Below are 13,668 nucleotides of genomic sequence, written 5' to 3' on the forward strand. Positions count from 1 at the left end.
TTGATTATTGGCTGATTGGATAATTGCGTGAATGAGCAGGTGTACAGGTGTTCCTAATAAAGTGGTCAGTTAGTATGCATTATAACATATATATATATATATAAAATGGAAGTACATATTTACCTCATGTGGCCAATATTCTAAAAGTGGATTTGTGGCCACACAATAAATCAAATATACATATAAGGGTTTGTGGATATGATTTTAATCCGAATGGGATCATTGGTGTTGAATATTTTCCAAGATATCCCCAAAATTATGAATTATAATACACATTTGAATAAGATGAGTACGTTTTGGAACGTCTAATGGTTGTATATTTAAAAATATAGAGCATCGTGATGAAGAACATCGGTGCCACATTGCTTCTCTAACGTTATTAGTGTCTCATCCGCTTAAAACGCCTTTAAACGTGTTCCAATCCCGAATCTCTCGCTGCTCCCTCTGTAGGCGCACTATAGACAGATTGGCATCGAACAGTGTTTCGCGACCTACGCAGTGCACTCCGTTCAATCAACGGCTTGCTTAGAGATTCTCCCTAAGGGTGACGTGCGCGGCCAGAGTGACCAATGGCGCGTCAGGAATTAGCATACGGTTATAAAGGTTGAGGTGCTCGGCGCGTGCACACAACCTGAGGAGAAAAGGCAGCTGAGGCTTGAGCAGTGAAACGGAGAAACTTCACACGAGTGAGTGCTTTCTATATGTTTATATTTCATTATTATTCTCAGAGAAAGATGAAATAAGGTTAATACAAAGATTTAAACAAGTACACTAATTATAATTGAGCTGTTTTAGAGGCTATTAATACAAAGCTTGCATAATTAATACAGTTGAATTATTTGTGACTCTTAAAGTGATAGAGCACTCATACAGCTCTTACATGATTAGTTTTAATTATGGCTTAAAGAAGTAGAATTAATATTGTAAAATGGTATTAATACGTAATATTAAAATATTATACGCTTAAAAGTGTCACATTAAAGTGACAGTTAAATCTAACTGTATATAAGTACTATATGTTATACACTTTATACCAGAAAGGTCAGAGATCACCGCTGCTATGATGGAGCGCTCCAAACCGAGTCAAAGAGAAAGCGAAGCCGCGTCCAGCAACGACGCTGCCATGAACGGACTTCTGGACGGGATGGAGAAGATGCCCAAGTGGAACGGCGCACCTAAAGAGACGCCCAAAGGTGAGAAGTCCAGCGGCACCCGCGCCCCGTGTTCGTCTGTGATGGAGAGCTGGAGGGAAGAGCGCACTCGGAGCGTGGAGGACAACGAGATGAGCCTGCCGGGTATCGTCACCGCCTACACCACCATCCTCAGGGGTCTGGGAGAAGATCCGCAGAGACAAGGCCTGCTGAAGACGCCTTACCGGGCGGCCACGGCCATGCAGTTCTTCACCAAGGGTTATCAGGAGAAAATCATAGGTGAGTTATGATGTTGGGAGGGAACAGGGTCCTGACCCTGGTCCTGGAGAACCGACAGAGAGAGAGCCTGAGACACAGAGAGAGATGGAGAGAGAGACCGAGACCTTCTCTAACACACCCAATTCAACTTACGATGGGTCGGGAGCGCACACTAAAATAAAGTATAGGGTATAGTTATCGGCAGGAGGACGTCCGCGTAGATCAACCCTATGAGTTTGGGAAATGTTGTTCTGTAGAGCAGATCATCTTCACAGAGAACCTGTAGCTAGACTAGGACCCGGATCCCGAGACCAAGATTTCAAGCCTTCCCCTGGCTATCTATAAGCAATTTTAAGTTATGTTCACATTTACATTTACACTGTTTGACAGACGCCGCTTATCTCATTCATACAACTGAGCGGTTAATATTTAAGGGCCTTGCTTAAGGGCCTTCTGATCAGTTGTCCGACGTCTTAACCGCTGAGCTACCGCTGAGCTACCGCTGAGTTATGCGTGTGAAAGTATATCTGAAAACACAGAAAAACGAGTCAATTCTCATTGAAAAATGTTAAATCCGATGTGTTCGTATAAACAAGCGAATATCTGAGTCTTAAGCCGGTGACGAGTGTGGATCATATTGCAAGCCACGTCCAGATGAAATCATTTATTTATCCCAAACTACTATATAAAACTGATAATCGAACGTTACCACGGAAACGTCCTGATCCCGTCCGTTCTCGACGTCTCGAGCGCATTCCCAAGCCACGTACGCACGCGGTGTCTGTCTGTGTCACCTGTACGGTATGAACGCGTTTCATGTGTGTGATCACGCGAGGCCGTTCAGACCGCGGTCATAACCGGCGTTTATTACGGCTTCATTAAAAAGCAGCTTTGTATGACGAACGTCGGAGTACGTATGGCGACGGTGGCGATCGCGCCGAACTTTAAAAAGCAGTCTTAATTCTAGGATTTTTTAGTATTGAGCTGGGTTTATCGGATAACGGACGGCTCTTGGCAGGCGTTCCTGGGAACTGGGCTGTAACAGGTTTCACCCGGCTGATGTTCTTCATTCCATTCACGTTTCCTTTCAAACGGTTTACTTCTCAAAAACCTCACCTTTGTTTATCCATTGTTCTCTGTAAGGAAAACAGTTTTCCTCAAAGTGTACTTCCTGTTTTTTATATATATATATATATATATATATATATATATATATATATATATATATATATATATATATATATATATATATATATATATATATATATTTATTTATATATTTATATATTGTGTGTGTGTGTGTTGGTTTTTCAGTTGTCCAGCTAGTGTGAAATGAACTTGTTCTGAGGATCCTTGGTATTACCGTGGACTAATATAACATCGCTGTTCTGCTCCTGTACTGTGAGTGGTGGAGGCAGGGAGCTGCCCCTCTTAGTTTTACCCAGATGCACACATCTGGTCCTGGTTTGGACAGCATTTTAGGGCCCTCATTTGTTGAACATTTGGCATGATTTCCAGTCTTAAAACCCTCATGTGCAAGCGCTCAGCTGAGTTCAGTGCCCCTGGCGACCTTCACCCTGGTGAGGAACGGCGACATGTACAAAATGCTTATCTCGCACGTGATTGGTCAAGGCGACCTGGCTCTCAGGCTTCTCGTGTGTGATTGGTTGGAACATTCGCCACCCCTTCCCTGATCGTGCGCTTTGAAAGAAATCCGGTTTGAATTATTCGTCCGATTTAATAAACAAATAGTTTTATAGAAATATTCGATGGCTAGTTTGAATAAACGCCCTGAGTTCAGGTGTTGGTTGTGTACAGTACAGGGTGTACGGTAGGTTTTGGCACAAGCGTCGCTTTTGGCTGATTAGCAGCACCATGACGAGCTGACTAATTTAGGGTTTATTAAAAGAAGGGTTAGGGGGTATTAATCAAGTTTATTTATTATATTGACTTTATTTAAATCACTTCATTAGTGATTCTGTAGAAAGTTTCCATCCCTATGTACAGATAGAGGCCTGTTCCTAGCATCAGCACAGAACCTCGTCTATCTTTCTTTCTCTCTTTATTCCTTTCTTTATTTTTTATCTGCTGTTCTTTGTCATTCTATCTATCTATTTATCGGTCTCTCTATCTGCTGTTCTTTTTGTCTGTTGTTCTTTCTTGCTGTCTATCTGTCTGTTGATCTTTGTCATTCTTTTTGGCTGTCTTTCTTTCTTTCTCTCTGTTAATCTATTTGTCTTTCTATCTGCCTATTTTTGTCTGTCTGTCTGTCATCCTTTCTGTCATTCTTTTGGTCTGTCTGTTCTTTCTTTCTTCCCATTTGGCTTCTTTCTTTCTGTTCTATCAGAAAGGACCGGCGGTGGTTTCGGCGTGAAACGTGTAAACGGTGGTGAATCTGTGGGTGAAACCGCGTCACGTTTTGTTTGCCGCGTGCGTCACTGACGTCTGGCACGGGCTGAGCCGATTGCGTCCTTTATTTCAGGGTTCGAGCAGCTGAACCGCTCGTTGACATCTCCCCAATTTAAAGGGTATCCATGGCAACTCATTATCTTTTGCGTGTGTGTTTGTGCTGGTGCGTGTGCAGGGCCGTTCGGTTAGTGTAATTGAGTGTGTGGTGTTCGTGGGGATGGGAGCGGGGCTGAGGGACGGCTCGAGCCTGACGCTGATTTGATTTCCTGTTCTTTTGTTGTGTGTGTGTGTGTGTCATTGAACAGCTGCTGCCCTCAGGTTGAGTTTGACTGAGTGGTTATGTTCTACTTCAATGAAAGGTTGTTGTTTTAAACAAAACACACACACACACATATGCACTAGAAGGGTGCCTGGTTGGCTATTAATTGAAATGGTATAAAGGGAAAAAAATACTCAGTAAGTTAAGTAACCGAAGTATAATTGAGAATATTTTTCTAACACTGTTCGTGTTTATTGTAGAAGGAAACAACACTGTGGAGGTAGTGAAGGACTTGGGGTTGTGCTGATGAAGGAAATTAACCAACAGCGTGGCCAGACACAAAGCCAGGTGACTGGTATGACTCCCTGTTAGTTGTTGGAGGAAATGAATCAACACCTTCTAGCTTTTCAGAGTTGAGAATGAATTTTAAAGTTGCCCTGAATTCAGAAATCTAATGAAATATACACTCGACCGAGTGTGCAGCGGTCCTGCGGGTCTCGTCAGTAAGAGAAAGACCAGACTGGTTTGAGTAGTCACTCTGTACAACCGTGGTGAGCAGAAAAGCATCACAACACGTTGAACCTCCGGCAGAAGAGCACATCAGGTTCTAGTCTGTCAGCTCTCTCCTCTCTCTCCTCTCTCTCCACTTTCTACTCTCTCTCCTCTCTCTCCACTTTCTACTCTCTCTCCTCTCTCTCCACTTTCTACTCTCTCCTCTCTCCACTCTGCTCGCAGTAAATATCAGGAAAGAGGCCCAGATCCTTTAACATCTACAGGGTTTATCTCCTAATCTTTTTCATTTTCTATTGTATTGTTTCTTTTACCCTTTCTCTCTCTCTCTCTCTCTCATTCTCTCGAAGGCCAGACTCAGAATTGAATTTGACTGCAGGGCGTCTGTAAGGTTTGGGGGCAGGGCGAGGCTTTATGTTGTGTTGAAAATGAATCATTAATGTTAACTTTTTAACAGAAACACTTGCTCTTAAATTTATTCGTCTAACTATTTATCTTTTTATCTATCTATTTATTTATTTAAGTATTTAGGTATTTAGAGATACTATTTATTTGCTGTAAGAACGATAGACACATCATGAATGGTTAAAATAAAGGACTGTTAAAAGTAAAATCTTTCTCTCTCTCCTTTTCTTTCTCTTCCCCTCCCTTTCTTTCTCTTTCTCTCCCTTTCTTTCTCTTTCTCGCCCTTTCTTTCTTTCTCTCTCTCTCTGCTCGATAATATAAATAAAGGAACAGTAATACACTTTGGTCAGTGTTGACTGAGTGTTATGAGGGATCAGACCAGGGATCAGACGAGGGATCAGACCTGGTTATTGTGGCTTTAATATTAAAGCTCCTTCGTCAGCAGCGTTATTGGCGTGACGATCAGACCCGAGATAAACCGCCTCGTTAATGGACCGCTGCGGAGCGACAGGCCCCGTGTCCGTGTTCTCACACGGCTGAGAGATAGCAGTCAGGAAATGAGAAAGCCCGCGTGAGAAAGGCAGAGAGATAAAGCAGGACGTGTTTACTCGGATTTGACGTGAGAGGAGTGCGATGTGAGGAAGAGGAGGGATGGCGTGTGAAGTGTGTGTGAATGTGTGCGTCTCTTCTTCATGTTTGCAGATGTTCTGAACGACGCCATTTTCGACGAAGACCACGATGAGATGGTGATCGTGAAGGACATCGACATGTTCTCCATGTGCGAGCACCACCTCGTCCCCATCTTCGGCAGAGTAAGGACCACGCCCTGTGCACCTTTCTCCTCCGAGCGAAAGATCATCATAAAATAAATAAGTGCAGGATTCCGTGCATAATTAATCACATGGTTAAAGCCAAAACACTGCCTTATTATTATTATTATTATTATTATTATTATTATTATTAAATTATAAATCTATCTATCTCTGTCATTCTTTCTTTCTGTCTCTGTTTATATGTTGTTCTTTCTTTGTCTGCTGTTCTATCTTTCTTTTTGTCTGTCAATCTCTATCTGTTGTTTTTCTTTCTTTTTTCCTTCGCCGCTTTTCATGTTCCTGTGAAGCGTAAAGCCCTCCGTCCAATCACGTTCCTCTCTGAGAACACGCTAGCTATGAGCTATAAACCTGTTAGCTCGACGTTAGCATCGGAGTTCCTGTGAGAAACTAAAGTAAACACTGAACTGCACTGAGAGCACCGCGGCGCGGGGCGGGGCGTGTCCACACGCTTACCTTTGGACCGAGTAGATTTCTTTCCTGTCTGAGAAAGATGACATGAATAGCAGTAATTAACTCTCCCAGAAGAATGGAGGGAAAGTCCCACGCAAACACGGAAACTGCGAGTGACACACGAGATACACGAGACGCGCCACGCCCCTTACAGCGCAGCAGCTGTGCTCCGTCTCACACAAAAGAGACGCAGCCGAGTCCTGTCAGTGTACACATGCTGGTGATGACAGGACCAGCCATCGATCTCACACTACACACACACACACACACACACACACACACACGTGCACACACCACACACGCACCCACACAGAGGTGTTCCAGAATATTTATTTTTCTACCCACAATTTAGTTTGTTAGGTGTCATCACTTTCCTCCTTGTCCCTGCTGACACGTCTCTCTTTCTGTCTTTCTCTCTATATAGATCTCTCTCTCTCTTTTGTCTCGCTCTCTTTCTGTCTCTCTCTCTCTATCTATCTATTTATCTGTCTCTCTCTCTGTCTCTTCTTCTCTTTATCTGTGTGTGTGTGTCTCTCTCTGTCTATGTCTCAGGCTCTCACTCCCTTTTCTGTCTCTCTTTCTCTTTCTCTGTCCCTCTCTATGATTTTCTCTCTATCTTTCTGTCTCTCCCACATATTATATGTCTCTCTCTCTCTCTGTCTCACTCTGTGTGTGTGTGTGTGTGTGTGTGTGTGTGTGTGTGTGTGTGTGTGTGTGTGTGTGTGTGCGTGTGTGTGCGTGTCTCTCACTTTCTCTCTCTCTCTCTCTCTCTCTCTCGCGCGCTCTCTCTCTGTGTGTCTCTCTCACACTTTCTCTCTCTGTCCCTCTGTTTCTCTCTCTCTCTCTCTCTATCTGTCTGTCTCTTCATCTCTCTCTCTCTCTCTCTCTCTCTCTCTCTCTCTGTGTCTTTATCTGTGTCTCTCTTATACTCCCTTTTCTCTCTCTCTCTCTCTCTCTCTCAGCCCACATTTGTCCTTCCTCATCTCTCCATGCCTGCGACAATAATCATTCAGTCGGCTGTGCGTCCACCTTTTTTCATCCTCCATCACTGATATCCAGGCCTGTCAGCATCTCTCACACACACACACACACATACATACATCAACGCACTCGGGTGTGCTCTCATGCTTCACATCACTTACACACATCACACACTCTTCTCACTGCTCATCTATGAGTCCATCTATTTTATTTCATATTAATACAAATGTAACCTTTATCTCATTTTAATTTACAAAATGAACCCAGCATCATCTTCATAACGGAGATGTAGATTTCCATAAACCAGTTTTATTTAACGTCAGCTTTTATTTAACAAAAACAAAACCATAAAGAGCCAGAAGGTTTCGTTTTGGGCTATTAAACCTTATTTAGGTGTAGGCATAGCGTTAATTAGCTGCATTAATAATTAGGTCCTCACAACGTTAGTAAACCGTGTGTGTGTGTGTGCACGCGTTGCCCTTTCTCCTGCTCAGCTTCATCACATTGTTGCTGACATTTGAGTGGAGCTTCTGCTCAAGGCCTGAGGGCAAGAGAGCTTCTAAACACACACTGAGTCTCTCTCTCTCTCTCTCTCTCTCTCTCTCTCTCTCTCTGTCTCTCTCGCTTGTTCTTAATCTTTGCTGCTCTTTCCTTTTCCTCTCTCTGCTTTTGTTTTTAAATCTCTTTCTGTCTTCATGCTGTCTCTTTCTCTTCTTTTCTGTCTGCCTTTAATCCTCTCTCTCTCTCTCTCTCTCTCTCTCTCTCTCTCTCTCTCTCTCTCTCTCTCTCTCTCTCAAAATCAGAAACTGATGAAACCGATTCATCTCTTCGCCACCGGCGTTCGCAGGAAGTTCACGCTCGGCGAAGCGCCATGCGTTTTTTTCTGTCCACGTTCAGCTCAGTGCTGCGTATGAAATGTACTTTTGAATTCGACTTTGTGTTTCGCTGCCTGCAGGTCCACATAGGCTACCTACCTAACAAGAGGGTTCTCGGCCTCAGCAAACTGGCAAGGTGTGTAAAATAATCATACACACACACGCACACACTCAGAGCATTCCTCAAGCAATCCTCGGGGCCCAAGCACCACAAAGCGAGCACTACATCATTTTCACGTAAACGTTTTTTTTTTTTTGGTTAGTTTTCCGACTTCAGCGTCGACTTTGCTTATCAGCTCGAATTTATAAAAGACGACGAGAAACGTGATTAATCTTCTTTGTTTGATCTAATATGATGTTTACATTTTAAATTTTATTTATTTATTTATTTGTGCAGTAGTGAACGGAATCTGTGCATTGTAGGTAGTATGCATTAGCTGTGCACCGGATTTCTGGTGCATCATGGGTAATAATACACAAGTTGCTCCTTTTAAGTTGCGTCGATGTTAAGGCCGGGAACGCGTAATTCAGACTCGAGTATTAACCCGTATTCAGAGAAAGCTGCAATAGCGCTTTTATTAACGCTGCCGTTCCTGAGCGCGCGAAACGGTAAGCCTTATTAAAGCAGGCTGCGGTCACTACGCCGAAGCCTGTGTACGTCCCCGCTTTGTTTCTGCGCGTGTAAGTGTGTGTAGCATTTAAGAAGATTAGAACTCCAGTACGTAAGAAGACCACACTGATCCTCTCTGACCTTAATACCTGAGGTTTAGCGCTTTCTCTTACACACACACACACATACACATGCAAACACACACAGACGCGCACATCATCGTGTCTCTCTGCGTTTCTCTCATTGCAGGATCGTTGAGATCTACAGCAGAAGGCTGCAAGGTAACGATCCGCTTTTGTTAAACAGCTATTTTTCTCTTTCTCTCCCTTTCCTCTTTCGTTAGTCCAGCTCACCCTGCGTCATGCCTTACCACGCCTTCCCTCTTCTTTCCCCCTCAGGATTTTCTTTCTTTCGTCCTTTCTCCATTCCCGTACTTCGTTTTCATCCTGTTTTTAATTCTCTCGCTCTCATTTTTTTTTCCTTTCTGGTTTTTGTATCTATTGTTCGTACTGTTCCTGTCTCCTCATCTTGTCAAATTTCTATAGGGCCTATGAATTAATTTTTTCCCCTCATTCTCTTTCTTCCTTCCCTTCAATTCCCTTCTATATGTGTGTGTGTGTGTGTGTGTGTGTGTGTGTGTGTGTGTGTGTGTGTGTGTGTGTGTGTGTATATGTATGTGTGTGTGTGTGTGTGTGTGTGTGTGTATATATATATATATATATATAAATTTTATATTTGAGTGTGTGTGTGTGTTTATTTTTCTCTCTCTTTCACTCCTCTTCTCTCTCTTTTCTGTCAGCGTTTCTTTCTCTATACGGTCACACTCAAACCGAGATGTTAACGTACGAGTCGAACATTGTGTATTTATTTATTTATTTGGTGTTTTTGTCGATTTCAGTGCAGGAACGTCTCACCAAACAGATCGCCGTCGCCATCACCGAAGCTCTACAGCCCGCCGGAGTCGGAGTGGTCGTCGAGGCAACGTACGAACTCCTTTATTACTCGCACAGCATGCTGTCTAGCCTTTTGTTGTTGTTTTTTTTTTTTTTTTTGTACTCGTTTTCAATTCGAGCGTAAAACTAAACGAAAAGGTTCGACGTTCGGGGCCTCGTGACCGAAAGACTCGAGCTCACCTACCGGCGTAGATGAGCGGAGAAAACATAATGAAAGATGAAGACGAAGTACTCCTCGATACAATTTTACAATAAGCGCCAATCAAAAGAGCTGGAAAACCCAGGCACGGACGAGACCGGCACCAAAACTCGAGTATTTTTAAACTTATTTTTTTTTTAAACTTGGTTTTCTAGGTTTAAATGTTTATCATTTTATTGCGGCAGTAGTGTACAGTGTTTACTATCGAAAAGGCTTTAGTCGTGCTGTACGTTTTTATCTCTGTACCAAAGTTATTGTGGAGCGGTGTGAATTGTTTGGCCAGCGAGGGGCTCACACCCCTCCCCTTTCCCATCTAAACATAGTCACGCTACTCTACACACAGAAACCCAACAATGTCCTGACTAGTTAACATGCTTTATGTTGGGTTTTTTTCCTTTAATTTGTCACCTGTCTGTATATTGAGCTTATATGTTGATCTGTTCTACAGGAAAAGGTCTGAATATCTTCCCTGAAAGTGCTTTGTTCATGTTTGTGTTGTGTGCGCTCTCCCCTCTCTCTCTCTCTCTCCTCGACAGTCACATGTGTATGGTGATGCGAGGCGTGCAGAAGATGAACAGTAAAACAGTGACGAGCACTATGCTGGGCGTTTTCCGCGAGGACCCCAAAACCAGAGACGAGTTCCTCACACTGATCCGGAGCTGAGACGAGCCACGTGTGTAGATCAGACATCCTTCTCCGACACGTCCATCCTTCACCATCATGTTGTTTCTGTACTGGCCTCGAAGGGGAGGTTGTGCTGCTGGCGAGTGTGTTCTCCCAGCACTTGCTTTCTCAGAGTGGGAGATACCTCAGTTAAACCATCCCTCCTAGTGTTTTTACGTGTGTGTGTGTGTGTGTGTGTGTGTGCGCGCTCAAGCGCACAGAGATTTTGAGTGCTTTTTTTATGATTTTCAGGTGGTTATAGGTCCACAGACTCAAATTCTAATATAGCCGACAGTTTCCATCACTGTAACAACATCGTCATAGCAACAAGTTTTTCGACAAATGTGAAAACCCTTTTAGCCACTTTATATTTATTCAGTTGCCAGATGCATTATACCACCATAAATACCACTCGGTGTCCTAACCCTGACTCGCTGACAGACCTAGGATGATTTTAAACATGGACGCTACCGCTGCCGTATTTCTATCCAAACGCGTGTGATCTGACCCGCATTAGAGCTGCAGTATGTAACTTTTTTTTTTTTTTTTTTTTTTTTTTTTAAAAAAGGTGAAATGAGTAGAAATGTTCAGTCAGTGTGAAAAACAAACAAACAAACAAACAAACAAACAAACAAAATCCATGCACACACACACACACACACACGCACAAAAACTGTGTACTTTCGTTGCTGCAAGTCACCATGGAAAACCTGAAATATTAATTAGACCTGTCGGGTTGTATTTCATGATTTTGGGTTGTGCTACCCCCTAATACCTTATACTCTGTATGAAAAGAAAAACTCACAACCTAATCGGATTTAAGTGAGAGGAAAGTGATGGATGTTGGGGATAATGGGGGTGTATTCCCAAACAATGCTCTTCATTTTGAATTGTTGATAAGAATAATAAACAATTGAATCAAAGTCATAAGATGTAGTAAAAGCATAAATAGAATATACACATCACATAGAAACTTAACACATACAGGTACGAGATTCTGATTTAAACTGATAGATGCTGTGATTCTGATTGGTTTACACTGATAGCGGTAAGAGATTCTGATTGGTTTAAACTGATAGAAGTAAGAGATTCTGATTGGTTTAAACTGATAGCGGTAAGAGATTCTGATTGGTTTAAACTGATAGAGGTAAGAGATTCTGATTGGTTTAAACTGATAGCGGTAAGAGATTCTGATTGGTTTAAACTGATAGCGGTAAGAGATTCTGATTGGTTTAAACTGATAGCGGTAAGAGATTCTGATTGGTTTAAACTGATAGCGGTAAGAGATTCTGATTGGTTTAAAATGATAGAGGTAAGAGATTCTGATTGGTTTAAACTGATAGCGGTAAGAGATTCTGATTGGTTTAAACTGATAGAGGTAAGAGATTCTGATTGGTTTAAACTGATAGAGGTAAGAGATTCTGATTGGTTTAAACTGATAGCGGTAAGAGATTCTGATTGGTTTAAACTGATAGCGGTAAGAGATTCTGATTGGTTTAAACTGATAGCGGTAAGAGATTCTGATTGGTTTAAAATGATAGAGGTAAGAGATTCTGATTGGTTTAAACTGATAGCGGTAAGAGATTCTGATTGGTTTAAACTGATAGCGGTAAGAGATTCTGATTGGTTTAAACTGAGAGGTTGTTTCTTGCTTTAATCTGATGGCCTGAAAGAATAAATGGCCATAAATTTAATCTGAACTTAAACACACGAATTGTTTCTGTAATTCACCCATTTTTCAGGTAAACTTTTAATCCCAGATCCGTGTATCCAAACTGTACTGTAACGTGTCACGTGTCGGTGTGTGAGGTGTGTAGTTCAGTCATCAAAGTGTATTAACTGTGTTCCGTGTACCTGATGACCCACGCATGATCCACTCAGCACCACGTCGTGTCGTGTCCTGTCCGTGTGAGCGTGTTACTGTACCGAAGGCCGTCAGTCTTCTTCACTCCTCTGATATAGGACCATCTTTTTCTTTTTTTCTTTTTTCTTTCTTTTCTTTCTCGCTGTTGTGTACGGACCAAAGTTTGAAGTTGCGGTTGAGATATGAAAATGATCTCAACTTTGATAACGATGTTGATCGGTGTGAGCTTTTCCCTCTCACAGCGCCGGTGATGCACGCGATCGAAATCCAAGCCTCAAAGAAAACATAGTTTACTACTCAGATATTTATATACATGTCAAATGTTAATAACGTCAAGAGAAATTTCTATTAACTCGTCAGTACACATCAGGTTTAGATGATGTGTGTGTGTGTATATATATATATATATACACAAAATATATGCTCTATTTTATTTTGAATGTACCACCTAAAGTAATTTGTTGTGTTTTCATGTTTTGAATGATATATTCAGAAGAATATATATATATATATTATAACTTTTGAGATGTATGGATGTGGGTGTTTTTACGTAAACGTGAGTGAGAAAGCGAACACTTCACGTTAGTGTTCCAGTCCTGTTCATGTGGCCTTCACAGGGACTCCCCCAGTCCTGAGTACACTTAAGTGTTCATTTACAGCAAACTGATGTTAAGTTCATCAAATAAATTCTGTTTGAAAATCGCTTGTAACCATGCTGAAAGTTTTTGTTTTTATTAGAAGAAGCAGAAAAACATCCCGCGGCCATCTTCGGATAGTTCAGGATTCTTTGCTTTCTGAAGGATTTATACTTGGAACCTAAGGTTTATTATTATTATTATTATTATTATTATTATTATTATCAGATTCCTGTTCTTGGCTTACAGGAATGGAACCCGATGTGGTCTGCTGCTGCTCTAGTCCACCCCGCTCAACCTTTGAAGTCTAGTGCTTCCCGAGATGCTTTTTCTGCACATCGTGGTTGTAAAGCGTGGTGGATAATTTACCGAAGCCTTCCTGTTAGCGCAAACCCTCTGATCTCGCTCGTCTACAAGATGTTTCCACCCGCCCACAGAACTGGTGTGTACGCAGGTGTTCCTATTAAAGTGGCCAGTAGTCGTATCATTGATTTAATTTTTATTTATTTTTTTTTTATGGTAAACCTTTTCTTAACTTTATTTAAAAAGAACCTCATAGAGAGAGAGAGAGAGAATACTTCTTTACCGAAGCCGAAACGCTCAGCTGCAGACT

The 13,668-nt window shown here is 42.0% G+C and overlaps 1 protein-coding gene across 3 annotated transcripts; it reads left to right on the forward strand.

The window, feature by feature from the left end:
• The first annotated feature begins 606 nt into the window (after positions 1–606).
• gch1 (GTP cyclohydrolase 1) lies at positions 607–13,539 on the forward strand. Of its 3 annotated transcripts, XM_053632502.1 has the most exons (9): positions 607–686; positions 1,038–1,430; positions 5,695–5,804; positions 8,212–8,267; positions 8,991–9,022; positions 9,640–9,724; positions 10,430–11,835; positions 11,869–13,241; positions 13,305–13,539. In XM_053632502.1, exons 2-7 carry the CDS (start codon positions 1,061–1,063, stop codon positions 10,554–10,556), a joined length of 780 nt encoding a protein of 259 aa, XP_053488477.1. In that variant the 5' UTR covers positions 607–686; positions 1,038–1,060; the 3' UTR covers positions 10,557–11,835; positions 11,869–13,241; positions 13,305–13,539. The 3 variants fall into 3 exon arrangements, with proteins under 3 accessions (XP_053488477.1, XP_053488475.1, XP_053488478.1); XM_053632500.1 differs by having other exon boundaries at positions 10,430–13,241; XM_053632503.1 differs by having other exon boundaries at positions 638–686; positions 1,042–1,430; positions 10,430–13,241.
• The last annotated feature ends 129 nt before the right edge of the window (positions 13,540–13,668 follow it).

This window comes from Ictalurus furcatus, chromosome 9 (assembly GCF_023375685.1).
Source record: "Ictalurus furcatus strain D&B chromosome 9, Billie_1.0, whole genome shotgun sequence".
NCBI lineage: Eukaryota > Metazoa > Chordata > Actinopteri > Siluriformes > Ictaluridae > Ictalurus > Ictalurus furcatus.

Excerpts from the sequence above, each read along its gene's own strand:
- gch1 (XM_053632500.1), top strand. The coding sequence starts at position 1,061 with ATGATGGAGCGCTCCAAACCGAGTCAAAGAGAAAGCGAAGCCGCGTCC. Across the intron at positions 5,805-8,211 it reads TCGTCCCCATCTTCGGCAGA|GTCCACATAGGCTACCTACC; the intron begins GTAAGGACCACG and ends CGCTGCCTGCAG. Across the intron at positions 9,023-9,639 it reads CTACAGCAGAAGGCTGCAAG|TGCAGGAACGTCTCACCAAA; the intron begins GTAACGATCCGC and ends TGTCGATTTCAG.